We start from the raw sequence: 26,826 nt of genomic DNA, 5'->3' as shown, positions 1-26,826 counted from the left end.
CACTAAAAAAGGAAACAAGGCATGTTATTGCAGTAAAAAGCCTAGTCGAGCAGTTTTGATATACTATCGTTGGTTCCGAGTTCTGAATGCAATCTTAAAAACTTTGTGTCCTTCACGTATTTCTTTTTATTTTGACTAAATAAACAAATATTTGTATACAGTTTAAAGTAAACGAGTAAGTGCACAGGCGGGGTTGTTCTTTACAAACCAAACATCTATTTTATCAAAATGACAAAAGGGAAAACAAACCACCACTACGCAGATTTTTCCGTAAACAAAACGAGTAAGTGTTGAACATCTCTTGTAAGAACGAAGCAAACAGTTAAGTATCATCATCAGGCATATATAAATTATGAATCGACGGGGACGGGGGTGTGGGTAGGAGAGACTGATTGCTAAGCCAGCCAACGGCAGTTGCCTACATGCCTACTGGCTGGCGTGCCGTTCTGTGTGTGGTTCGAGGACTCGAGGGCGGCGACTCCGAAAGTATCGTCGCGTGGTACTTATATTCGCACCAAAATACACCCATTTATACCTAGTGAAAATAAGTCAAAGAGCTCAAACAGCGACGTATACGACTTTTGCGTCCTCTTTCCTCGTACGAAGAAAAAGACAAGGAGAGGAGCGAGTAGAGGAGATAGACTTGTATGCGTACACGTCGTCGTCGTAGTCGGTACCGACGACGACGACGGCGCCCAAAGAGCTGGGTCGTTGAAGACGTTCAAGTGCACGATGTACGCCCCGGTGCCTTCTGAATTCCTAACCTAGAACTAGAAAGCTTATCGACCTTGGGAGTTGGAGTGCTTTCTTCTCTGATGGTGTTTATACAATGTACTTATCTTTACGTCGTCGTAGCACTAGTGTAGCAGTATCATGCGACATGCACGCACTCGTACGAAAATAACAGTGCAGAAGAAAGAGAGAGGTACATCGTCATACCTAATAATTGTGTGCATACTGTGTATGTAATAAGCTACCTGAACAAGCTGTATAGATCGCAGAGAAAGAGTATATGGAGAGCCAGAGGAGCTGACTCGGAGAGAATATATACATCTCCTCCCTGCGTAAAGTGCGGGTGTATACGCATCTTCCTCTCTCTCTCTCTTCCTCCCCTGTACGTTCTATCCTATCCATCCAACAATCCTGTCCGACATCTGCGACAGTGCATCTCTCGCGGGCGTTTGTGTTGTTTCGTTTCATCACTTGTTGGTGCTCCGTTTTTTACGTGCAAATGACTGCATTCACGAATAGTGTATAATTACTTATATAGTGTATGGTGAAAAAAAAAAAAAAAATTTAAGTTGATCCTTTTTTATCCTTGTGACTACGCTCTCTTGTTTTTTACACTTCGGCGTACCTGTAGAGAAAAACTACGTAAAAGAGGAGAACTCACGGGGCACAGCGTGGATTGTTCAGAGTGAAAAAGTGAGATTTTTTTTTTTTTTTAGTGAAGAAAAGGAAGGAGGTGTGCGGGTTTCACCCGCGGGCCCCGATCCGCTTGCCTGCTGTGTTTATTATTCCTGTTCTCTTTGTCTCTTGTGTTTTGTTTTGGTTTGGCAAGGTACCTATATCCCACAATAATCCATTGACTCCATAACTGTAGTTTTAATAAAACTTTGACTTTTTTAATATTTTAGGCATGTCCCCTCGAGTATGTCATAGTATTGAATCATGAGGATTTTCATGATAAGAAAGACTTCAAACTTTTTTTTTATTTCTTCATAAAGGATGTAGCATAAAAAAAGTTCAAAAGAGTCCTCCTGCTCGACTGGGCTGTTTCCGCGCGCATTTTCCCTTTTTTTCGTTTTTCCTTCCGGCCATCCGGCTTTGACGTGCGAATAGCCGGATAAAAACGCAGCAGAAGGATTATAAGTACCTAGATATAGACGTTGCGTCCCCTTTTTGCGGATTCATTCATCAGTAGTGTATATACTTATGGCTGTGACTCAAAAAACTGACTTGAGCATTTTTTTTTTTTTTTTTATTACAATTTAACAAATATCAGAAATGCACAAAAGTCGTAGTGATAAATATGTTTGAATCTACACTTTTTTATGAGAGTTAATTGTATTAAAGAATATTTCTATTTTATATTGCTAACCATTGTAAGATAAAAGTTGTAAAAACAAATGTGATACTGAATTCAAATTTTACATACTTGGGTTGATAAAAATTTTTGTTTAAAGTATATTATAATTTTTTTGTTTCCTGAAATTAAGTAGTATATTAAAATATTATCACACCACACAATTTGTTCAAAAGTTGAACCATTGTAAGAAAAACTAGCATTACTATTATAAATCCACAGCAGCTTTTATTTGTTCATTTTTTGAACAAAATTTTACTGTTAATATGGTTCTCTATAATAGCTACTGAATTTCACCTGTTATGAAAAATCTTTCAAAAATTTTGAGTTTACTACAATCATATTATATAAAAAAAAAGGGCCAAAATAATGAATTTCTAATACAAGTAAAACTAACAGTCAGACATGGCTTAAGTACACAAGATCCTTGCCTTGCCGCATCCCAAAACAAGGCCCAATATAAAAAGAGAGCAAAAACTTAATGAAAATCACCCCTCCTGTTATCAAAACCACAAAATAAAGCTTATCAACAACCACTTCTCTTTCTGTTTAAAGATAAGAATAGGAAATAAAAAAGGAATCATCATCATCATCATCATCATTGTTATCCAAGTATAACGGAGAGGAGCAACAGCAACAGTCGCCAAGCCACCTAAAGTAGTGCCGCTATCCGTGTCTATATACAAATGGTCGAAAGAGAGTGTTGCATATGTGTTTGCGTGTAGTGGTGTATGCCCGTGTGTACACATACTAATACACCGGTGGACACGGTGCAAAGTGGCGGCGGCGGCGGCGGTAACAGTGGCAGCGGCAGCGGTGTCGGTGGCGGCTTGGCAGTAAAAATGGCGTCCGATAACGAAGCCTCCTGCGTGACTGACCCAAATTTTGCAGTGATTTGCTCGTTCCTCGAGTACTTTGGCAAAAGCTGTGGCCTCGACTACCCGGACATCGGCCGGCTCCAGGAGATGATCGAGAACGCCCAGGAAGGTCGGTACCTCTCTCTCAGCCCGTACATGCATCATTGCTGCCAGCCCCAGTGTGTGTCTTGTTTTTCTCTTTCTCTCTTGCTCAACACTTTTGTATCTTTCTCTTTCTTGCGCCTCCGCTTACACACCAGCTCTTTTCTCTCTTTCTATCCCCCTGTCCTTCTCTTTTATTTATTTTTTTTTTTCTTACTCTTCGCTTCGCAGCTCGAAACTATTTCATCCACATTAGGTTCGTTCGATTACGATAATCTCGGAGCAGTGCTCCAAAACGAACGCCTTCTGCTTACACCTTCCCGTCAACCATCCGTCAACAAACCAACATAACCTTCAATACGTGATATACAACACTGCACCCCCGTTTCTCCCCCTTCCACCCACACACTTTGGTATTTATAATTATTCACGTATGACTTACATATCTATCATTTACGAATATAGTACCGGATAAGGCTTCTCACAAGGTAAAAATGGATGACCGATTAATTAATAACAAACGTAACTATATCGAGACACGTGACCTCGGAAATGTTCGGATTCGCTCGGAGCTATTCGTCGAGTTCTTGCGCTTGCGCACGCGGAAAGTTTGCTCCGAAAAGTTTTTCGAACGCTCTCCGCGAGAGAGCACCAAAAAAACACTTTAAATCGAACAGACTTATTTAATAATTACACTCTCAAGTTACCTACTTATTTTACTTAATAGAAGACTTGTATGCTTATGTACACACTGCAAAGTCCTTCGTCCTTTCTTTTCCCATCATTTATCCCATTTCTATTATTTTTTCTTCTTTTTGATCCTCACGGCTGATGTATACACCTATTTAGGTGCGTGTATGTTCGCACACACCCAAAGCTCTCGCTCCTTCCCTCTCTAATCCCATCCGCGATCCGCGAGCGAGTATCGTCGCTCGTTCCGGAATGCATATGCTAGGTATTGTGAATGCCGGGTCGGCGGCGGCTTTTTATCCCAATCTTGAGAGAGAGAGCCTTAATCTAAGTGCACACACCTCGGGATAGGGAGCTCTCGGGGACTTGAGGGTAGTAACAACGAGAGAAACGAAGATGGCGTGATTGTTTGACAGATGGCTGGCTTTTTTCCTCATTTAGCCGTGTTTTCGTGCTCTCTCTCTCCGAGTACTTACATTACTTACTCCGAAACTACTTTAAAAGACAAGCCATCGGCACGTGACAGCTATCATCTGGAAATGCCACAGCAATGTTCTTTCTCGCTTTTCTTCTTTTTTCGGTTTCATTTTGCCGTTTGATTGAGATTTTTTTTTTTTTTTTTTTTTTTCAATTTAATGGCATGCTACAAATCCCTATTTGAAACGTTATGAATGAAAATTTGGTGATTCAATTTAGGACTGTAAATTTTGAAAGATTTAACGAGAAACCTAAAGTTCAAACAAATAATTATCGATTGTTTTATTTTTTTCAGTACCCCAAAAACTAATAGATTTACACATAAAACTACTTCGTAAAGCAAGAAAAAGTGTAAACTCAGATAGATGGGAGAAAGCACTTGTCAAATTTTGTCACACATATTCCAACCAAGATGGTTGGGAACTTGAACGTTTTGGGTACAAAAAGGCTCGAGTGGCCGTGAAACTACGCCTACTTAAGGTATACCATTGATTTTTTTTACTTATCAAAAGAATAAAAGTTTTCTTCTTGCTCAATTATAGCCATCACTAATGTTATTTCAGGCTCTATTGGAGGTACAATTTGATATGAATCAAAAGTTTAAAAATGAAATAAACAAACTGTCCTCCAGTGAATTGCGACTGGAACCGTTAGGACGTGATAAATCTGGCATGGTTTATTGGTGCCAGCTTGACGATGAATGCAACATTCGGGTCTATCGTGAAGACTTGGATGAAGAAAATTGGGAATTGATTGCTAAGTAAGTTTGTACGATGTAGTATCGTAATTTTTATTGGAATTCATTTATTAATAAAAAATGTACTTGTCGTGGTTGCAGAACTCGTGATGAGGTTGTTTCCTTAATAAACAACCTAACAGATGGTGAAATTGGTGCTATACCTATAAGTGAAGACAGTAACAGTCTTGAGACTTCAGAGAAGCCAACGATCGATACTGGTCAAGACGAGAATAGTATTGTTAATGGCGATGCCTTGGAATCTGAAAAACTGGAACAAATTGAGGGTGAAACTCTCAAAAACAATGTAACTGCTGAACTACCAGCTGATCAAGACAATGATGAAGAAGAAGAGGAGGAAGAAGATGATGATGAAGAAGATGAAGAGGAAGAAAAAGAAGAAGAGGATGAAGAAGAAGAAGAGAACGAAGAAGAAGAGGAAGAAGAGGAGGACGAAGAGGATGAAAAGGAAGAAGAGGAGCAGGAAGCCGAAACTGAAACTGTCAAAGAAAACCCAATGGAGGCTTCTGCAAAGCAGGAGCCTGAACTAGTTCAAGATTCTCCTCAAACGAGTGAAATAAAAAATGAACTTAAGACTGAGGTGCCGTACCAAGTAACGATAACCAAAGTTGAAGCACCTCGAAGTCTTGAACCCCTTCCTAAGAAGGAAAACAAAGAAACCGATCGAAAAAACATTTATATCAACACAAAGAACGGTGTAGCGATGGAAAGTGTTGTAGTGGGACCCAAGGCCATTGAAACGCCTGTTATTACAAGTTCACCTCTTAAACTTGTCAACATTTCCGAATTGAAACAGTCACCTGAGAAAAAACCAGAAGTGATTGGTGAGAAAAATTTTTAACATTTGATTTGCATCGAACACTTATAAAATTATGTGTTTTCTAAATATAAGTATTACGTTTTGTTTTGTTATCATTTTTATTTCATTTTAACTAAAAAAAAAAAAAAAAAAAAAAAAATCACAGGGGTATTAATAAATAACAATATTATGGTTTATTCAGGTAAAATCGGGATGATCAATAATCTGCCATACACGACAACGATAGAACCGAGTATAGGTCACAACAAGCTACCTATTAAGCCAATTGATCAGCTTGCCGCTACTCTTAGTCGGAAACAATCTGAAAAGCAACATCATCTAGAAAAATCATCCAGCAAACTCGACAAAATTGCAGAGAATCTAGCCAAGGGCCAGGTAAGCATGCACAGCATCTTGAACGCGGGCAACGGTAGCCAAGACGAAGATCTCAGGCTGCGTAACAATCATCAACGAGGCATTGATCTGTCAACGTCACCTCGAGGCTGGGAAATGGCTGGAGTTGGTGTTAGTGATCTTAGTGCTAGTAACATTAGACCTGTTGACTTTACTGGCATGGATTTGTCCAGCCGAAGGTCAAATAAAGAACTACCTTCACCGTCTACTGGTTACAGACCACAAGATTACCACCTTCAACAGCAACAAAGAGAGATGGATCTTAGCACAAGAAAAAGCTCGGTCAAGCTTCACCCTAATATGGTATGTCGATTATATTTTAATTTATTACGTAACTTGCCAATTTTTGTAATCACAAGTATTGATTGATAAAATTAATTTCAGGCTACATTTGATCCGTCAGTATATGATCCACGTGCAATCATGATGCAAAACCATGCAATGGTTGCAGATCTGAGTAAAAGACAGATGCCCTACTCTGCCTACGAGCTTCCAACAAATCCGGGAGTACCTTACCTTCCACCCCGGCATTCTAAGAACATCGATACAATACCTCAACAGCAACGATTACCCAGTTATGCTATGCTACCTGATCCAAGTAAACTTACCCTGCGAAAACGACAATTGGAAGCTGAGAGCTTACAGGTAGCAGATATGCACAAGCGTTCGCGGCTTGATATTGTTCCTGGCTTGACAAATACGCTCAATCCTATTAAATTACAAGCACCTCAGCAAAGAATGGATTGGGGAAGAGGAGAAATAGTGGGTGAAGAAATCACAGAGCCCGTGATGATGGTCCATGGCCAAGGCTCGGGTAACGATTGCGATGCGGCTAACTTGATGGTCGAGGAGGCGATCGAAGAACCCGTTATGTTCGTCTATGGTGAAGGTTCAGGATCAGAGTGTGAAACAGGCAATCCAGCCGACGAGACGTCCACTGGCAAAGACGACGATAGCAACAAAGATACCGAAGTCTGTAGTTCTGAAGTCAAGACCCCGAGTAAGCCTAAATTTAAACTAGGGGTGCAGGTCTTTGAGACAACGTCCACAACTGCAAGCCCTGCGAAACGATCTTCCAGGTGGGATGTCGGTGGACCTGCCACTGAAATAGCTGACATACCGGTTCCCGAGACAAATGAAGCAGAAAAAAGTGACACGACTACGTCACCACCCAAATTTTTCTTTGGACCCAACTGTGTATCTTACAATGCTTTGAAACCCAAAAACGTACAGCAACAGTTGGTGTCTAATACGAATGACACAGACAGCTTGGAAGAAAAGGAGGAAATCAAAGAGATGCACGAAAAAATGGTTCCTAAACATGTAGAGGAAGAGGGAAAGTCTTCCGATAGTGACGATGTTCAAGAACAAAAAAAATGTGATGTGAATGTTGAACAAAGTGAACACAAAGAAGAAAATGTAGTCAAAGAATTGACCAAAGCTTCGATTCCACTAGAAACTGAGAATGTAAAAGAGGCTGAGACTAAGATGGAGGTAGATGTAACATTTGTAAATGATGGAAAAGTTGAAAAATTAATCAAAGCTACAGAGGAAGATGATGCTCAAAATGAACTAAAAAATGAAGCCTTAATAGATGTACCGAGTTCTAGTGACGTTGCTCATGAAGAATCTTCATCTGTTGATTCAAGTACTGATAAACTTGAAAAGAAAAAAGAACTGAGCGAAGAAAATAATGTACAGAGTAGTGAAAAATCTGTCCAATATGCAAAAATATCGACTCCATCAAATATTGAGAATGTTGAGAATCCTGGAAAAGAATCGGAAGAACAAGTCACCAATACAACTGATGAAATTTTTCAAGTTGAAGAACCTTCGACAACGGAGGATCAAGCTGACTGCAAACCAAGTGGAGATTTTTCAGTTCCAACTGTACAAGAAGAACCTTCCTCTAGTGAAAAAATTGACGATCTGGATGAATTGAAAGAGTTTACGGAAGTGTCAGAATCGTCTCGCGATAGTCCTGTTGGAGATCTCGAAGATGAGCTTGGTAAGACTCTGGCCGCGATCAACGAACTTGAAGAACCGTCATCTTCTCAACTGTTGAAAATATCCAATAGTTCTGAAGTTTCGCAAAGTAAAGAGACATCCAAAGACTATGTAGAAACTGGAATAACCAAACCAGACAGTAGCGAAGAAAAAAATCACGATCTAGAAGCTACCCTTGCAAGTATGGATGATGGTGCTATAAAATCTTTTGACGATTTCAACAAAGAAATTAGTGATTCGTCTGTGAGTGCCGAGGGCTGCTGCAAAAGTAGTAAACCTCAACGAATCATAGATGACGATAGCAGTAATTTATTTGACGAAGATGTATTTGAAACTAAAGAACAAATTGATTCAATTTCGAATCTTTTAACTTCTTTAGAGAAGGATGAAGACATTGCACCACATTTGCATAAAGAGTCGGATGTGCAACAATCGAGTCTTGTGTCAACATTAGGAGGACATATCAGTAAAATCGAGTCTAAGACAAAAACAGGTGATAGCAGGACTAGTACACCTGAAACGGTGCATAGCGTTTCGGAAGATTTTAGCTTCCAACAACCAAGTTCTTCAGTGGAAAAGAATCAAAATGAATCCACTCAAAATATGGAAGAAAATTTTTGTGATGCTTCCGATGCTGAAAAAAATGTAGAAAGTATGGACACAAAAGAAGCTACTTCAAATGATACCATCGAAAATCTAGCATCAGAGCCAAATATGGAAAGTAAATTTTCATGTCATCCATTTCTAAGGCCTGATGACGAAGTTAGTGCTTCGGATAAGGCTGCAGAATGCACATCGACAAAAATAGATGATCCAGATATTACGAGTGAATTGGATAAAACAGACTACGAGTTGGAAGACACGTTGAAAATGGCAGAATCGTTTTCAGATTTCAACACTTCAAGACTGTGTGAGCCATCAAGATTTTTTATGTTTAACAAACACGATGAGACCATACAATCAGAAAAAATGGAAGAAAGTGTAATAGAAGATTCTAGCCTCGATCAACAACCATTGGTCAATACTGTGACTAAACAATGTGACGAAACAGACTTTATTTTTCCAAGACCTGCAGTGTCACAAAACTTTTCTCAAATTCCGAAAGAAAGTAGAGACGTTGGTAATGACGTTCCATCCTCTTCCGAAAAAAAATTAACCCCAGAGCCTGTCAAAGCCGAACCGAGTAATATCGATCTTGAAAAGATAGAGGATGAACCAGACAGCACAGAAAGCAAGATTGAAACAGATATCCTAGACGATAAAAGAATGGATGATAATTTATCCGAGGTATCCAGCTTAATCGTCGAATGCTCGAGTATACAAGAAGATGATGATATCTCATTGACAGATCCAAACGATTCTATTCAAGCAGACGATCAATCTTGTGATTCAAATAAAGACGAGGATCTCGAGCCTCCACAAGATATCTCTATGGATGAAAATTTGCCAAGTGATGATGGGAAAATTGACGAAACATTTCAAGAATCGTCAAAGGTGGCGGTCTCAGAAATCGAAAACATAGATAATTCGGTAATAGAAAGGCTAGATGAAGATGCTGCAGGAAATGATTCCCTAAAAGAAGATAAAGTTTGTTCTCTAGACGAGGAAAGTAAGATTAGCAAGGAAAAAGTGATGGATGAGATTTCTGAAGACGAACCTGCAGTTTCTTCAACAAAACTAGAAACTGCAGAAGTATTTTCTAATGCACCTGTTGTTCAACAAGATATTGCTAAAACTCCAGAAAAGAGTACTATTATGGATGAAGAAAGGAAAGAAGAGAATGAAGAGGCTGTAACTGCTAGTGATAATAAAAAGCAAGAAAGTGATAAAGCAATTGAATCAGGATATAAATCTTTGGTAGCTAACTATGACGACAGCGACTCTAACGAACTCGAGACCAACATCTTTGAGAGTAAAAATACCGAATGCATTGTTACTTTGAAAGCAGATGTCAAAAATGACATTGAGGCAAAACTTGCAGTTGATACTTTTTCGAAGACTGACGCTGCTGAAGTAGAAACCCCAATAGTTCCTACCCAATCGAAAGTCAATAAAGATGAAGCTCAATCGGCTTCTATTGCAGAAGATATTCCAGAAGAAGAGGTTGAGCAAAAAGTAGAAAGTCTCAATACACCCGGGGAAGATGACAAACTAACAGATGACGAAACGGATTCGCCAGTTGAAACAAATACAGACGTAGCAGAAAATACTGATAAAGATGGTGTTTTAGCAATGGAACCAGTTTGTGTTGAAAGTGTTTCAGAAATGTACAGTGATGTAGTGCCAGAAAAAGTTGAGGCTGAAAAGTTTCCTATTACAATTGAAGTGAAAGAGCCCAGTGTCAATTTAGAAACAGACAGCGATGTAGTGCAAGAAAATGTAGAGGCTGTGAAGTTTTCCATTGCAACCGAAGAAGAAGAGCTCGGTGCCAATTTAGAAACGGTCAATGATTTAGTGGAAAAAAATATCGAGGCTGTAAAATCACCTATTTTAATCAAAGAAAAAGAGCCTAGTGCCGATTTTGAAATGGACAACGACGCAGTGCAAGAAAATATCGAGGCTGCAGGATTGCCCATTGCAATTGAAGAAAAAGAGCTCGGTATTGATTTGGATGAGAACAGTGATGTGATACACGAAAAAGTCGAGGCTGTTAAATTACCAACTGCAATGGAGGAAAAAGAAGATAGTGTCGATTTAGAAAAGGACAACGATCCACTTCCAGAAAATGCCGAGGCTGTTAAATCGCCAATAATAGCGGAAGAAAAAGGTGACAGTGTCGATTTAGACGAGGACAGCGACGCAGTGCAAGAAAATGTTGAGGCTGTTAAGTCGCCAATAGTAGCGGCAGAAAAAGAGCCCAGTATCGATTCAGAAGTGGATAGTGATACATTGCAAGATAATGTCAAAGCTGTTAAGTTGCCTATTGCAATTGAAGTTAACGAGCCCAACGTCGATTCAGATGAAGACCGTGATGTGGTACAAGAAAAAATCGAGACTGTTGAAACGCCTACAGTAGCGGATGATAAAGAACACAGTATCGATTCTGAAGTGGACAGTGACGAACTGCAAAAAAATGTTGAGACTGTTAAATTGCCCGCTGCAAGTGAAGATAAAGAGTCTAATGTCGATTCAGATGAAAACCGTGATGGGGTACAAGAAAAAGTCGAGACTATTGAATCGCCTATAGTGGCGGACAATAAAGAACACAGTATCGATTCAGAAGTGGACAGTGAAGGGCTGCGAGAAAGTATCAAAGCTATTAAAACGCCAATTGTTGCGGAAGAAAAAGAACATAATGTCGATTCAGAAGAGGACAGCGATGGGGTACAAGAAAACGCTGAAGCTCTTGAATTGACAAAAGAAGTAGAAGAAAAGAAGCACCTTGATTTAGAAACTCCGAAAAAAGTAAGCTTGGTCAATCACGAAATTGAGACCCCCGGTAAACTTGTAAACAGTTCTGAGATAGTGACGAGTAATAGCCTTGAGCCTGTAAACGAAAAATCGAACATTGAAAGACTAGAAGATTTTGTTGTACAACAGGGAAGCGAAAAATCAAATTCTCCAAGCAAATTTAACATGAAACTCGATGTGGATAGTCCAATAGTCCAAATCTCGAAAAAGCGCCGTGAGGGAGATTTTTCAAAAGACATGTTGGATAATATTTACTATGAAAGCAAGCAACAATTCAACGAAATTATTCCTAACAATAAAGTCATTTCTGCATATCAAATGGAGACGACTATGCCTATACATTCCACAACCATGGATGATAAATTTGATAATTTCAAGTACAACGAAAAAATGGTAATAAATGAAATTAAAAATGAGGACAGATTTTCCACTGAGGTACCAATTGATTCTGGCATTAATCGTAAAGATGAAATTATGGATATTGAAAGCGCGTTTAGGAAAGATAGTATCAAAAGGCTACCATCAGACGATTTAGAAGACATACCACCGGCAAAACTAAAAGCATCCAAAACTGATGAGACTATTGATAAAACGTTACCCGAGATGTCGAAAGTATTGCCTATGGAAACTGAAGTGATACCACGCGAAGCGCTAAAAGAAGAAAATAAACGCTTGCCTGTTGATAAACTTACAGAAAACATCTCATTGACTTTGCCAGAAGTCAAAGAAGAAAATTTAAAGATCGAATCGCAGTTTTCAAACGAACCTAGTAAAAACTTTCCAGCTGTTGAGACAGAGGTCAAAGACAAAGAACATTTTCAGATTGGGCCACAGTCTTCAAGTGAACCTAGTGAAGACTTTGCTGCTTACAAGCCAGAGGTCAAGGAAGAAGATTATCTACAGACCGAGTCTCAGTCTTCAAAAGAACCTAATCGAGACTTAGCAGTTATTGAGCCAGAGGTCAAGGAAGAAGAAAAGTTCCAGACTGAGTCACAGCCTATAAAAGAAATTAATAAAGATTCAATAGTCGAAAAGTCAGAACAAATGTTAGGGTCAAAAAGTGAGTTATCACCAACACTTGACTCTGCAGAAGTTGCTCCAGAAGAGTATTTGGGGCATGCACATTTGGACGAGCCTCCAATGACAATCACATGCGCGGATCAGCCAAAACCTCACGATGAGCATGTTCCTGTTCCTCTTGCGGTTGAATCAAAAATAACTGAAAAGCCTGTTAGTTTTTTGATTAAAGAACAAAAAGATGAAGAAAAAGAGGAAGAAGTAGATGAACCTGAGGATTTGACACCTGAAGACAGTTTGATACCGTCTGAGCCCAAAGATACGGAAATGCAGGTTCCAGAAGAGCCAAAAGATGCTCCTGTTGATGAATTGATCCAATCTCCAACAGTTGCAGAACCAACGAAGCCAATTGAGCCTACAAGTTCCGAAAAACAAGAAACATTTGAGTTTACACCGGAACAACCAGAGGTGAAAGCTGCAGCCATCCAACCACAAACGGTAGAACCCATGGCTTTGCCTCAAACATCTGAAATTCAGCCAATGGCAGTTCAAGAACATCCAATGGAGCCAGTCTTAGGTAAAGTAGTCGATTCTCAACCTCAAGAAGAAACGATGCAAACAAGCGAGCCTCTTCCTCCTTCTACACCTCTTCTAGAACAACTTGCAGTCTTCCGAGAAGAACGAATGCAAACAAGTGAGCTTCCAGCTGAGCAATATCTGGGGACGGAAAAATTCCCAGTGGATAGGCAAATGCTCCAAGCTCTCGTTGAAAAACCTCAGGAAGTAGAAGTAATTGTTTCCCCCTCGGAACATGTCAGTCTTGCCGAGCAGCAACCTCAATCGACTTTTGAACAAAAAATCGATGAACAAATGGACTCGGACGATTCTGCGGGCTGTGACAACGACGAAAGCATGTTCAACGCTCCACCAGCTGAGGAAGACGAGTCCGCGGAAGAAGTACTGCCGTCTTCAGTGGGTCAGATTCGCGTGAAAACCGTCTCTGAGCTCGTCGGTGTTGATGGAGGCTGGAAACTTGACTCGACAACAGAGTCTCCTCCTCCTCTACTCCCTCCAACTGCTGCGCTGTCCGAAGAATCAAGACTGACTCGCCAGTCTCGAAAAAGGCGCAACAGTGCCCAGGACTCGACTTCGGAAGATTGTGCCCCAACACAGATTCAGACCGAAGAGGACGAGGCTGGTGGCAAGAGGTTGAAACTGAGGGCTAAGCGCTCGCCTGACATCGAGCTGCGAAAGAGTGTCGAAAAGAACAGAAAAATCAGTGCTAGTTCCGAAGACGACAGCAAAAGAGTGCCGACGACTTTGGATGAAGCTTCTCAGGAAGAGGAGGAGGTCTTGAAAGAGGAAGCTCAGAAAACAACACCGTCAGCGGTGTCGAGAAAAATCAGGGGTAGACCCAAAGGTCGCAAAAGGTCTAGAAAAGGGGGCAGGCCAAACAAGACGCCAAAAAAGACAAGCGAGCCAATCAGCGGCGACAACGCAGGTGCAGAAGCAGCTGACGAGTCAAATGACGTCACTACAGACGAGCCTCTTTCCAAATCTGAAAAACTCGATGCACCAGCCGACGAGGTTGCAGGCACACCAAAAAGCACTGATGACAAAAAGAAGCAGCGCAAAAAGCGTAACATGTTGCTTGGTCTGGAAATCCCTCCCGAAGCTACCGACATGGGCGATTTGAGCGAGACACCCGTGCGTGCGTCCCGACGTATAGCTCAACTGCGCATAAGAAAAGAAGCTGAGGACAGCAAGCACCGCGAAGACGAGGTCCAAGAGGCTATCAGGAAGCATAAAAAGGACAAGGGTGGTACCCACCACGAGAAGCCGCACATAGAGTTTTCCGAAAAAAAGAAGCGCAAAAAGCAGCAGCAGCAAGAAAGCGAGGAGGACGCCGCGATGATGAGGGATCTGGAAAAAGAAGATGCCAAGTCGAAGAAGAAAAAGAAAAGGCGCAAAAAGAAGAAACTTGCCGCTAAATTCAACCACGACCACCCGTGGCAGAGTTCTTCCGGCTCTTCGACCTCGGACGAGAACGAGCGCGAGGAAGAGGATCTCGAAGAGGAAATCGAGAGCGACGGCGAGCGACTGGTCTTCAAGAGTGACCACGAGTTCTCGCCCGAGAGCGACCTCGAGAAGGACGACGACTTGGCTGAGCCTCTGCGTCGCGCGAGAACTGCCCAGAAGGCGGAAGAGGCAGCCGATACCGAGGCCGAAGACGAGTACGCGTGTCAAAAGTGTAGCAAAGCCGATCATCCAGAGTGGATTTTGCTCTGCGACAGTTGCGACAAGGGCTGGCATTGCTCGTGCCTGCGACCCGCACTCATGATCATTCCAGAAGGAGACTGGTACTGTCCACCCTGTCAGCACAAGAGCCTCGTGGTGAAGCTACAAGAGAGCCTCAAGACACTCGATCAGATAACAAAAAAACACGAGAACGAGATTCTTAGGAAAAAGAGGCTCGCTTACGTGGGCATAAGCCTCGACAATGTGCTGCAGAAGAGCGAGGATGCCAGAAGCCGGGACGAGTCGAGCCAGGATGAGAACGAGGACGATTCGAGTGGACCGGGCTCGAGCAGTGGCTCCAGTTCCGAGGAAACTAGCAGTGACGAAAGTGAGCCCGTTTATCAGCTTAGGGAGAGAAGGTGTGCCAATACATCTTACAAATTCAATGAGTATGACGATATGATTAATGCTGCTATCAAGGATGAAGTTGATGCTGTGAGGGTATGTTGAAAACATTTTTACGCATGTAAGCTTTTTATTTTATTTTTTTTTTTTTTTATTTTAATTTTAATCGAAACTAAATATTTTAATTTTTATTAGGATTACGATCGATTTCAGGGTGCTGGCAATCAAGGCCGTGGTAAAGACATCGCGACTATCGTGAATGCCGAAAAAGAAGAAAAAGCTCAATCCGAGGTTCTGAAACAACTTAAAGATGATGATCTTGATTATAAAGGTGAAAAGTCCGAGAAAGAGAGCGACGAGGACTACAAGATCGAAAAAGACGAGAACGTTGCTGATGAAGAAGAAGAAGAAGATGATGATGGCCGAGCTGCCAGAGCAGCAAACAGGCAAAAGTTATTGGCGCGTAAAAAACACCGCAAGCTCAACAGCCTTGACATCAGCAGCGAGGAAGATGATCCGTACAGTGATGAGGACTTCAAAGGTACAAGTTCGGATGAAGAGGAGGAAGATCAGCTTAGCTCCTCCGATGACAGCGATATGGGTAGTAGGAGAAGAGGTAAAAAGGGAGGTTCAAGGGCTGTCAGAAGATCCACTAGGGCTAGAATGACGCGCTATGATGAGGACTTTAGTAAGTTTTTTCTTTTTTTTTTTTTTTTTTTTTTTTTTTTTTTTTTTTTTTTTTCTAACAATTTGTTAAAAGTTAGATAATATTAAAATTGTAGACATTACTAATGATGCATTACGCTTTTAGTTGATGACAGTGAAGACAGTGACAAACCAAAGAGAAAAAAATCTAGAGCCAGCTGGCGCGATGATTCTGAAAGTGAAGAAAGCGACAACTCTTGGAGACAGAAAAAGAAAAGGTAATATCAATTATCAACCCTAAATATTTTTATTTTTTCTATTTAAATAGTGGAATACAATGTTTGTCATAAGTAGTCGCAGAACATCTACGTCCAGAAAATCGGTGCCAAAAGTGAAGCCAGCGAAAAAGAAAAAGAAAAGAAAACGTATTATCACTAACGAAAGTGACGATGAAGATGAATCAATACGATTTGGCGATATTCCTCAAGAAACGAGCGAGTCTGCTGAACAACCAGCTGAACCCGCACCAGTGGCTGTTGATCTTGCACCGATAGCACCTGAACTCGTTTCGCAGCAAGAATCGTCAGAAGTACCGAGTTTAAGCACAAACGACCCAATCAAGGATATTGAGATGGCAATGGATGAATCTACCCCTATGGAGCAAGCGGCACCGGTGCCTATGCAGGAGATCCCTGTGATACAGCAACCAGTTGCTGATCCTACTGCAATGGAATACAATGACGCATCTTTTAAAGCTGTGGATGTTAGGAGAAAAAAGAAGGTCAGTGTACTGTTTAAATTTAACAACTATTAAAACAACCTTTTTAAAGGTACTTTTGGCATATAAAAAATTCGAAATTTTTAGGACGGGCAGCCAAAACAAAAAAAAATACGAAGAAAGGTGATTTATGGACGAATTCCCGATGAAAATGAAACGGCTCAGGAAGAAACAACACTAGGAAGACGCACTCGTGGCAGAAAGATTAGTTATCTTGACGCCATGCCATCTGACAGTGATGAGGTAAGTGTTTAGTGTTACCGATGGTATTACAGACTATTAATTTTTTTTTTTATAAAGCTGAAAAAATCCGATGTAAACACAAAATTGATCTTGTAAAATATGGAATTAAATCTTCTCAGACGTTTTATTCATTAATATTTTGCTCCCTAAATTCAAATTTTTGTTAAAATCATTCCCGATATTTCTTGTAAATTCATGAAAGAAGTATTGCTTTCTTCTCTAAAAGAAAACTTTATTATAGGATTAACATTCAGTTGAATTTAAAAAACAAATACTTACAGGAATTAAAAAAAGCTTTGAAAAAAACGGAAGAAACAGAGGAAGAATTTGTCGTTCATGACAATGAGGAAGTAATTGATGATGTTGAAAAAGACTCTGACTCTGGTAAGTTTATTAACTTGTATCAGTAAAATCTTTGAGTTTTTTTAATGGCATTTTTCCCATACTTTTTAGGAGATGTATACTCGCCCAAGCATCAATCCTTGCGAGCTAAAAATAAATCGCCAAAAATGCGCCGAGGAAAGAAAAGTCCTGGAGTCAAGAGGAAATCAGTATCGGAGGATGCACAGCCAAAACCGCGAAAAAAACCTGGTCCTAAACCAGGCACCAAACATAAGCCTAGAGCGAGTAAAGCCGGCGAAGATCTCCCTGGTATCGATCCAAGCAGCCTCATCAATGACGCCGAAATGTTGTCAAGTATGCAGGTTGACGATCCTCAAGGTGTTATAAGTGGTACTGTAACCGGAGAAGGTTAGCAAAAAGCTTTTTATTTTCGTAACTATTTAGTGTATTTTTTCGAGTTTTTAAAAACAATAAAATTATATTACTACTTCGTTTGCAACAATCTCTAAAATTATATTTTTAGGATCTTTGGCTGGTCTTGGACCACCGGAGCTCGAAGGTTTGGATGAAGGAGAGTTTGAACAAATGATGATGGAAGACGAAGAGTATGGCAGAAGACAGCTGGAAATGGCTGCCATTGAAATTGCCAAGAACAAAAAGAAAAAGGAAGAACGGGAAGCCAAAAAACTCGAAAAAGCACGACTGAAGGCCTTGGAAATTTTAGCAGCTGAACGTCAAGAGAGTATGAACATGGAAGGTACGGATGGCGAAGTACCAAAAAAGAAGAAACGTGGTCGGCGTAGTAAGGCTGAAATTCTCGCTGAGCAGATGCGCAGAGAGTCGTTAGGTTTGCCACCAGAACCAGTAAGCATGCCTGTGACGATAGGAGCGCCTCTCCTTCCTCTACCAACTTCGGATGTGGTGGCTGCTGCAATGCCTACAATGCCTACAATGCCTGCAATGCCTATTATGCCTAGCATGGATGCAGCCTCTGATCAACGCATGATGGACAATCCTATGATGCCTATGATTCCTGGGGCAAGTTACAGCTAAATGATCTTTACGTTAATGTATAGCATCGTTTCCTCATGTCTCTTTTTTTTTTTCTTTTAGATGGAAAGTCAGCAACCACTATTCCATCCCGATGGTAGTCCACTAAAGCCAAAACGTCGTGGAAGAGGCAAGGGCAAAAAGACCCTGGCCATGGAAGCTGCAAAAGCAGCTGAATCAATGTCAAAAACTGGGATCATAGGCATAGGACCAGATGCGAATCCCGAAGAGATGCAGCCTAGCATAATGCCAACACCTGGAAGTAGTACATCAGGTTCCGCACCATCTACGCCTCCGGCTGGTGTTACATCTCAAGGTGGCCCATTACCACTTGGTAACCAACCCACAAATCCTCAAGCGGTCTACCCTGGTTCATTGCCACCTCAGCAACAGTCGTCGGTTATTACGAGGATGCTGCAGTCGCAACCCCCTGTGCCGAGTAGTCCACAGTCGTTTACGCAGGCAGCTGCAGCAATGGGGCACAAGTATTTTGGTGGTCCAAATACACCCGGGCAAATGATGGTGGGACCTAGACCTGGTTATGACATGCAGAGCAGAGGTAAGCAAAAGACATTTCAAATTTAAGTTTGTTTCGGTGGTGGAAAAACAGAAATCTATGTTGTCGATAAGCCTCAAATCGGTTCAACCGGTAATGTTACCGATCGTCGATACGATTCTACAACTGCGAATGAAAAAGAGAAAAAAATATCAAGCGTACGATGCTGGTAGACAAATAATGTCCGAGATCACATGCCTCCGTGGCGCAATTGGCTAGCGCGTTCGGCTGTTAACCGAAAGGTTGGTGGTTCGAGCCCACCCGGGGGCGTTTTTTTTTTTTTCTATTATACAATTATGGCCGTTTACGAATAAAGTAAAGAATACTTTTTTCTTCAACTGTTTACAGTTATGAAATCGTTTAATACAGTTAATTATAAAAACTCTAATATTATGTACATATAGTAAATACAATAAAAAAATACTCCAAAATATTTTAATATTTTTACCATTGATGATAGAAAGTTACAATGTTATGACTAATGTTTTTTTTTTTTTTATTTTTTTTTAAATTGCAGGACGAATCCCATCGCCGTACAGACAACCAGGTCAACAGGCCATGCCTCCACACTTTGCAGCAGTACGTTCTGGCACACCTCCAGGTATGCGTCTACGAGTACCTGGGCCACAGATGTACCACACACCACATCATCCGATGGATCCATCTCCGTCTGGTGGTGGTCCCATTTCCATCAACAGTCGTACAGGTGACCGTAGTTCACCACTCGGACCTGGACCTCCGGGACCTCCATCTATGATTCCACCCTCGGCTGGCAGTCCATTGGCCAAAGGGGGCCCTACGCCACCACCGCCGTATGTTCGTGGCGTCACACGCTTTGGCGACACAGGTCAGATGAATACCGCTCGACACCAGCTGCCACCTTTCACAAACGCCTCGCCTACCGGTGTAGTGGTAAATCACAATATGCAGCCCCAGCCCTCGCCCCCGACGAACCGGGCTGGTGCGGCCGGCAACTTTTCGCCGTACCATCCGCCTCCGCCTCCGAACTATCATTACGGCGCGTATCCACCCCCACCGCCAATGTCGACGGCTGACGATGCAGCGGCATACCAGAGCTCACCGTACTCTAGCTCAGCTGAGCAGCATTACTCGTCACCTGGCCTCGATGCCCAAGCCTCTGGCATTCAGGGACCACCACCACAGGCTCAGCCGTCCTCGCAAGCGGCACCGCCTCCACAGCAGCCACCGCAGTCTCAGGGCCAATCACAGGGTCCGTCGGGTCCTGGCCCGGTCGGTCCCCCTGGACATGCACACGCTCACCCTGGGCATCCGGGCCACCCTGAGGGACACCCTCATCCGCACCCCCATTCACATCCACATCCAGGTGGCAAATACGATGAGGAAGGAAGCGGCGAGTTTGGTGGTCTCGTCTCCTACTTTAGCAGTCAGCGCGAGGACGATCTAGAATCGTAGCATGAGTGAGATCCTGGTCAGCCGCAATTGTACGACTACTCGTTGAACCATTGAAGGACACAGGTGTCTCCGATTGTGTCTTTTCGCCCTGCTGGGCTGCTTTTCTGCTTGTCTTTTTCCCTCTAATGGACTTTATCTCGTCGTTTTCTCGTGCAAGAAAGACAACAGAGGTGGCTGATTTTTGTTTCTACTCTTGTGACTCTCTTTCAAATAACCGATAACGAAACAATTTTTTTCGGGGCAAGCAGCTATAAGCAAGTTATGAGTCAAAAGCGGATGACAGGATTTTTTAATGTCGCAAATTTTTTAATGATAACTATAGTGTTTTTTCATCTAATGTTTATTAATCGTGTACAAAATATTTTTGATCTTAGGCATATTGTCGCCTATGCGTTTCAATTCGTCCCTATAAATCGACGATTATAATTACAGTGAGTGACTGTTTTTTCTGCATTACTGCATAACGATCTCACAAAGTTGTACAGTGCGTCATAACGCTCTTGCGTTTCCTCGGTAAAACGAAGATTATCAAGAGGAATTATGAAAACAAAAGTGATCATTTGACCCGGTTTTCAACGAGATCAGGAACACTTACACGTCCCATCCTCGATTCTGATATAGTTTTTTACAAATAAGCGTTTGACATAACGTGACGATTGTTTCTTTACAAATACCCACGTACACATGCGTTTCAGAACATATTTTTATCGTCAAGAGTGCACGTCGCCTTAGCGAAAAAAAAAAAACAAAAAAAAACAAAAGGGAACTAGACAATGGTATCTAAAATAATAATAATAATTATGATAAATCCTCTTTAAGAGATCGCATGAAAATAATTTTTTTGAGCTGGTATTAGCATATTTGAAATCTAATCTACGTTTCTTCTTGGGACAAAAGCTGGCAAAGGGGATTACAAGCAAATCTGAGTGCTTTTAATTTGTGATTGTCATAAATTTTACTCCTTTATTTTTTTGTTTATTTGAAGGCAATATTTGTCTTGCTACACGTACAAAATAATAGTCATTGATAATTTAATTGTTTGAAAACAATGATCCATCCAAGTGATAAGTGCGTTATTTAACCGCTTTAAACTTTGAAATTTGATTAACCAATATCATTGCATTGACTGACCTGTGCTGACTGACAACTGTTATTGATTTCTCTATTAAGCGAAAAAAGCACAAACGAATGTACGAGATGGAAAAATGAAGAGTTGCTTCCAAGTGTTGAAAGACATGATATTGCAAAAAGATATTGTCTAGTAAATCCTTTACCAGTTGACGGGATATTTTTTTTTTATTTTAGTAAGGATGTGTAATGTTGAACTACGAATCTAAGTATCGAGAAAATTCTTCAACAAGGCGCCGTTTTTCTTTTTCTTTTTTTTTTTTCAAGCGCTTGTATATATGTAAATACAATGCAGTAAGTCCTCTAGATTATATATTATGTATATGTATTGTATACATGCAGTCAAGCAAAGTAAGAAAGATATTTGTTAAGGAAACTAAAAAAATTAAAATTACCGTGTAATGCGTTATATAGTGCAACGGGCACAAATGTAATATGAAAATAAAAATAAGGGAAAAGCGACAGTTACAAGAAACAAGACTTTTTAAGTGGAATGTTTAAGCTGTAAGACGAAAAAAGTCGATGTGGTGTACGACCGGTGTTAAATATCTACGGCGATTGATTATTGCTATACGTATAAAAAATAATAATTTACATAAAAATGGTGTGAAAACTACTAATTATTTATGATAAAATAAAGCTAAAGTGAAGATTTTAAAATATCAGACCTGATTGTATTTTACAAATTTTTATTGATATATTACGAGCGAGAGTTAAATATATTATTCAAATTATTGAAATGTAGGGTCACAGAAAGATTGATTGAGAGAGAAAGGGGGAGGGAGAGAAAAAAAATGAGTGTATGCTAGAAAAAAATAGTTAAAAATATCGAATGAAATTCGCGATGATTAAAAAAAAAGCGAGTTGTGCAATATTGCTGCTATTATTCACTTTTTGTCGACGACTACGTGATAAAAAAAGTAATCACATTATTATCGAATCAATCACAAAAATAAACGTTTATTTTTTAATGCATAATGGATTCAAGTATTAATTATTTTCATTTATCAGATAAGATATTGTTATCTAGAATTTTCTCTTACTAATATTTTTAATAAAAAAAAAGTTCTGAAATGTTTTTCTTACAATTATAGTCTCTAAAATCTGATGAATGAAAATATATTGGCATCATGCATTAAAGAAATTTGTATAAAAATTGTATACTGAGAAGACTAAATTTATGCAAGGCTACTACGTTTTTGCATGTGAGGCACGATTACTACATCAGTCACCAGAGTGTTTAATAACAAAATTATTAATTTTTTTGTGTTAAAAAGAAAAGTATTTTTTTTTTTTTTTTTATGTGACATACATTTTTTTCTCCAACTTAAATCATTTAAAATATTACTTTTTGTGATTTTTTTTTTCGAGATCTAAATTTTTGTATTTGACATCTCATTACAGAATGTCATTTTTATCTGTTGAAGGTTTTTAAATATTTTTTATATAAACTATTGAAGTACGAAAAAATTTTTTCCGCTCGCAAGCATCCAAAATGTAATAAAGTCGTTGATTAAAAGTGATGTGCTTTGAAACGATAAAATTGAACGTGCATGGCTCTCTCATGATGTTCGACTATCTGTGAGCCTTTGTTTTTTTTTTTTGGAATAATGTTAAAATCATAATGTTACGTCGCAGATGTTTTTTTTATGAAAATATGAAAAAATCGTGTGAATGTTTTAGTTTATAAACGCGTAACATACCTAATATAAATAATAGAGATTATATAAATAAATAAATATATATATATATATATATACAGAAAAAAGAAAGATATTATGACTATCTTAGGATTACCACAATTGGATTGGCACAAATATAATTTTCTTCCTTTCTTTGGTCCTTTTTTTGCTTCTTTCATATGAACCGAAGAAAGGAAGAAAAAAATAGAAAAAGGGGAATAAGAAAATTTAAATAAATATATTAATTGTAAGTATAAAATTTACGTGTAAAAGTGCGAGAGAGAGAGAGAGAGATAATGATTTATTAGAGTTCTAATTTTATTATTTTTACACTTTACCCAATCTCGAATAATGTAAAGTCCATTTTAGAATTTTTTTTCTGTTTTTCCTGTCTCCTCGCCTTCCGTTCGAATTTTCAGAAGAAAACGTGACGCTTTGAGAAATTCTTAATCATACGCTCGAGTCAAGTGCTTCCTTGTAATTCGTGAAACTCTCGAGAGGCTCTATATTTTTTCTACCCTTTGGTCATTCATTCAATCCTCTATGGCTACTCTACTGTACGAAGATTGTTGATTGTTTTAAGCCTGCGTCGGAGAAAGCACTTGCGTACTTGATGAAGAAAAAAAAATTAATTAATTTAATGTACACGATGAAAGCATGATTAATTTTCTCAAGGCGTTACTTTACGGCCACTTTGGTGCAGTTTTAGTTATCTTTTTCTTCTCCTAATATATTTTTTTTTTTTCCTTTTTTTTTTTTTTTTTCTTCGGTAAAGGTCTAGACCAAACGCAATTATATTACATGTACACGAAAATTTTGTAATAAAAAATATTATAATAATAATAATAATTCACGATTTCATTTTGATGCCATTCACACCACACGTCGTCCTTCGCCCTTCGTCCTCCAATGTAAAGTCGAGGTAATTATAATGATGGTTGGGTTGTTTTATTTTGTACAATAAAATACCATAAAAAATAAATTTAAAAACATCAATATATATATACTCTGGCATGTTAATCGTGTACCTACGCAGTTTGTTTATGCTCTCCCCTCGAGTTTGTCCATCAAATCGAGGGTGTTTAGCTTCAAGGTGAGGTAGCCACCGGACGTTATGTTTTTCTTCAAATCGAGACTCAACCCGGTGAGCGGCGACGCCGGGTCCGTGAACACTCGCTGAATGTCTATGAGCGGCAGCAAACTTTGGCCCGCGTCCTTTGTCGTGAAGCCCGTCGGCGTGAAACGCGTATACTTGCTCGCTATCCCGTCCAGTTTGTTGGTCACGTTCACGTAACTCGGCAGGTCCAGATTATCGAGGTCGACTTTTTTCCTGCGGTTCGTAGTTTTGTCAACTCGATTAATTTTTGTCCAACTCCTCCAAACAGATCGCGCGCTCGGCGTATTTTATAATAATTTTTATACCTCTGGTGCAACGGCACAATGGAAGAGTACCAGTACGAGTATTCCGGGGAGAGCCGGCCAGTGGGGATGTCGTAGGGCGTCGACTGTATCTCCAGCTTGATAAAGTGTTCCGAGCCGTTTCTGTGGGTCGTGAATCTCACGCCCGTTACGATCTCCGAGAGCTTAGGCAGCCTCAGATCGTCCAGCAGTATGCCCCGTCCGTTGAACCACTCGAGCTTCAGCTTTTTTTCCGGCCTCGTTAGATTGGCGATGCAATAAGTCACGTTGTTCCAGCTGGTTGAGTTGTTTTTCACCCAACCGTAGGGCAACAGCTTACCTTGCTGCACTTGCATGTAAAGCGTGTTGTTTTGCTTGACGAACTGCACGCCCGTGACGACGCTGTCGAAAAGGAAAAAATTTATCTCCACACTTTTTTTTTTTTTTTTTTTTTTTCCATCACTTACTAGTTGTTGTCGACGTCAGACGTCACAGAGTCCAAACTGATGTACCTCTCCGACTGGTGGTTCTCGTTGCAGATGCAATTGCAGCTCTTGCATATCGTCGGCCTTATGAATCCCCGCGTGTACGTCTGAATGAGCCTGTACACGTCCTTGCAGTTTCTGTTGTAAAACGGATTGAAGCTAAACTCGTTCGGCAAAACGAAGCTGTACCTGCGCCCGTACGTTCGGTCCTTCTGCAATGCCATTTCATAATTTGGTGTTTTTTCAACGCGTGTATATACGCATCAGCTTACCAAGATGCAAACGTCATACGAGTCCTTGAAATCCACTTGGTTACAGGCGATGACGTTGTTGCAGTGACGCTGGGGCAGATAGCACTCGTGCTTTTTGCACAAGGGGGAGACCGTCGCGTTGGCCTTTGGACAGATCCCGTAGCAGTTGTCGGGATTTTTGCTAAAGTCAGACTCGTGGTACAGTATTCTCCGGAAAACGTTCTTCAGCTCGACGTAAGTTTTGTCTAAAAAGAAGAAAAAGAAAAAAAAAAAAAACAACAAAAAATGCCGCTGATACGTGATTGCGCGTTTTGAACCAACTTTCTTTGGGCCTTTCGGGGTCGCATCTGTACATCTCCCGGGACGCTCGTTTGATCACTTTGTCCAAGGTCCCCGTCAACGCGTCGACCCTATGCTTCGCCTCGACGTACGCGTCCCTCCGGACCTTCTCGAAATTACTAATCGCCTCCTTCTTCATTTCCAGGACGAAGCTTAGGGTCACGTACCCCTTGATCTCGTACGACAGCATCGAGAGGAAAAACTCGTAAAAGTACTGCCGCCGGGACTTGGTGGACCGGCAGAGGGGCTCGAACTCCTGGGAAAAAGCAAAATAAACAGTGCCGCGTGGATACGTCGCTCGTGGCAAACGTTTCATCGAAAAATTCACCTCTATGTGGGTCTCCAGGGCGTCAACGATGTTCCGGCCCTTCCACAAAACGATCTTCCCGAGGCTCTTCTGCAGCCGCGCGTTAAGCCCCGTGTTCCGGTCCAAGGCCTCCCTGAAGAGCTCCTTGAGGGCCCGCGTGACCACCACCGGGCCGGCGAGCCTCCTGTACTTGGCCAGCTCCTCGCAGGTGTTCTCGACGTTGACGACCATCTGGTAGACGTCGTAGATCTCGCGCCTCATGTAATCTATCTTGTCGCTGTCCTTGGTCACGTTGATCAGGCGCATCATGACCTTCTTCAGCACCCGGCTGAACGATATGCTGGACACTTGGCGCCTCAACTCCACCAGGTGGTTCTCGTCCAAGCCCAGGGTCTCGTTCTCGTTGGCGTACAGCTTGTACAGGTAGAACTCCGTGAAGTTGAAGTGCGCCGGTGGCGCGCCGCAGCTCACCTCCTCGTTTCCCGAGCTCAGCCACAGGACCAAGATAAGCGCACACGTCCACCGTATTCCGAGCATTGTTTTTCTTTTCTTTTTTCTTTTTTTTTCCTTTTTTGGGCTACAAGTGACAAAAGTTGCCTCGTTTGCCGGCTCGGGGAGGCTTTAGTCCGCGCGCGGCGAGCCGAGCATCAGCTGCGTTTGGCGTGGAGGAGACGTACGAGGGGAAAAAAAAAAAAAAAAAAACAAGACTATTCGGCGGACGCAAACCGACTGATGCACTTGCCCATACGTTGGCTCCATAATAGTTCGGAGCGATGGAAATATTTGACATTGGAGGGACTGATGATTTCATTGCTACTGCGATCAACGTGAATTGATTGATCCTCGCCATCATTTCCGTTTTTAACGCCAATGTGTGTGAGCGCGCGCGTCCGTGTGTATATACGCCGAACCACACGTGTATACGAGC

At 41.0% G+C, this 26,826-nt stretch overlaps 2 protein-coding genes and 1 non-coding gene across 4 annotated transcripts; 2 read left to right on the top strand and 1 right to left on the bottom strand.

Moving 5' to 3' along the window:
• The first annotated feature begins 480 nt into the window (after positions 1-480).
• On the top strand, positions 481-23,909 carry LOC106644457 (uncharacterized). Its single transcript, XM_089597121.1, has 16 exons — positions 481-1,425; positions 2,642-3,073; positions 4,508-4,692; positions 4,776-4,972; positions 5,051-5,793; positions 5,971-6,485; positions 6,567-15,356; positions 15,456-15,948; positions 16,072-16,183; positions 16,257-16,686; positions 16,771-16,926; positions 17,208-17,310; positions 17,380-17,676; positions 17,792-18,306; positions 18,382-18,877; positions 19,392-23,909. Exons 2-16 carry the CDS (start codon positions 2,818-2,820, stop codon positions 20,306-20,308), a joined length of 14,205 nt encoding a protein of 4,734 aa, XP_089453247.1. The 5' UTR covers positions 481-1,425; positions 2,642-2,817; the 3' UTR covers positions 20,309-23,909.
• On the top strand, positions 19,071-19,144 carry TRNAN-GUU (transfer RNA asparagine (anticodon GUU)). The gene has a single exon. It is a non-coding gene; the product is annotated as a tRNA-Asn (tRNA).
• LOC106644465 (uncharacterized) lies at positions 23,419-26,575 on the bottom strand. Of its 2 annotated transcripts, XM_014359981.3 has the most exons (7): positions 25,920-26,575; positions 25,574-25,847; positions 25,274-25,497; positions 24,984-25,213; positions 24,541-24,918; positions 24,151-24,448; positions 23,419-24,022 (listed from the first exon to the last, which is right to left on the bottom strand). In XM_014359981.3, exons 1-6 carry the CDS (start codon positions 26,433-26,435, stop codon positions 24,160-24,162), a joined length of 1,911 nt encoding a protein of 636 aa, XP_014215467.2. In that variant the 5' UTR covers positions 26,436-26,575; the 3' UTR covers positions 23,419-24,022; positions 24,151-24,159. The 2 variants fall into 2 exon arrangements, with proteins under 2 accessions (XP_014215467.2, XP_014215466.2); XM_014359980.3 differs by having other exon boundaries at positions 23,419-24,448.
• Between the last annotated feature and the right edge of the window lie 251 nt (positions 26,576-26,826).

Source organism: Copidosoma floridanum, unplaced genomic scaffold, assembly GCF_036245765.1.
Source record: "Copidosoma floridanum isolate Cflo_tuat_1 unplaced genomic scaffold, Cflo_Japanese_pri ptg000030l, whole genome shotgun sequence".
In the NCBI taxonomy this organism is placed as follows: domain Eukaryota; kingdom Metazoa; phylum Arthropoda; class Insecta; order Hymenoptera; family Encyrtidae; genus Copidosoma; species Copidosoma floridanum.
This window is presented reverse-complemented; position numbering and strand designations above follow the sequence as displayed.

What these genes read in the sequence shown, in the direction of transcription:
- LOC106644465 (XM_014359980.3), bottom strand. Translation starts at nt 26,435, where the DNA reads ATGCTCGGAATACGGTGGACGTGTGCGCTTATCTTGGTCCTGTGGCTG. An exon ending in CCCCGAAAGGCCCAAAGAAA is followed by an intron (nt 25,498 to 25,573) that starts GTTGGTTCAAAA and finishes TCTTCTTTTTAG; the next exon opens with ACAAAACTTACGTCGAGCTG. An exon ending in ATTGTGCCGTTGCACCAGAG is followed by an intron (nt 24,449 to 24,540) that starts GTATAAAAATTA and finishes TACGAACCGCAG; the next exon opens with GAAAAAAGTCGACCTCGATA.
- LOC106644457 (XM_089597121.1), top strand. Translation starts at nt 2,818, where the DNA reads ATGCCCGTGTGTACACATACTAATACACCGGTGGACACGGTGCAAAGT. An exon ending in GCGCTATGATGAGGACTTTA is followed by an intron (nt 15,949 to 16,071) that starts GTAAGTTTTTTC and finishes TTACGCTTTTAG; the next exon opens with TTGATGACAGTGAAGACAGT. An exon ending in TGCCATCTGACAGTGATGAG is followed by an intron (nt 16,927 to 17,207) that starts GTAAGTGTTTAG and finishes AAATACTTACAG; the next exon opens with GAATTAAAAAAAGCTTTGAA.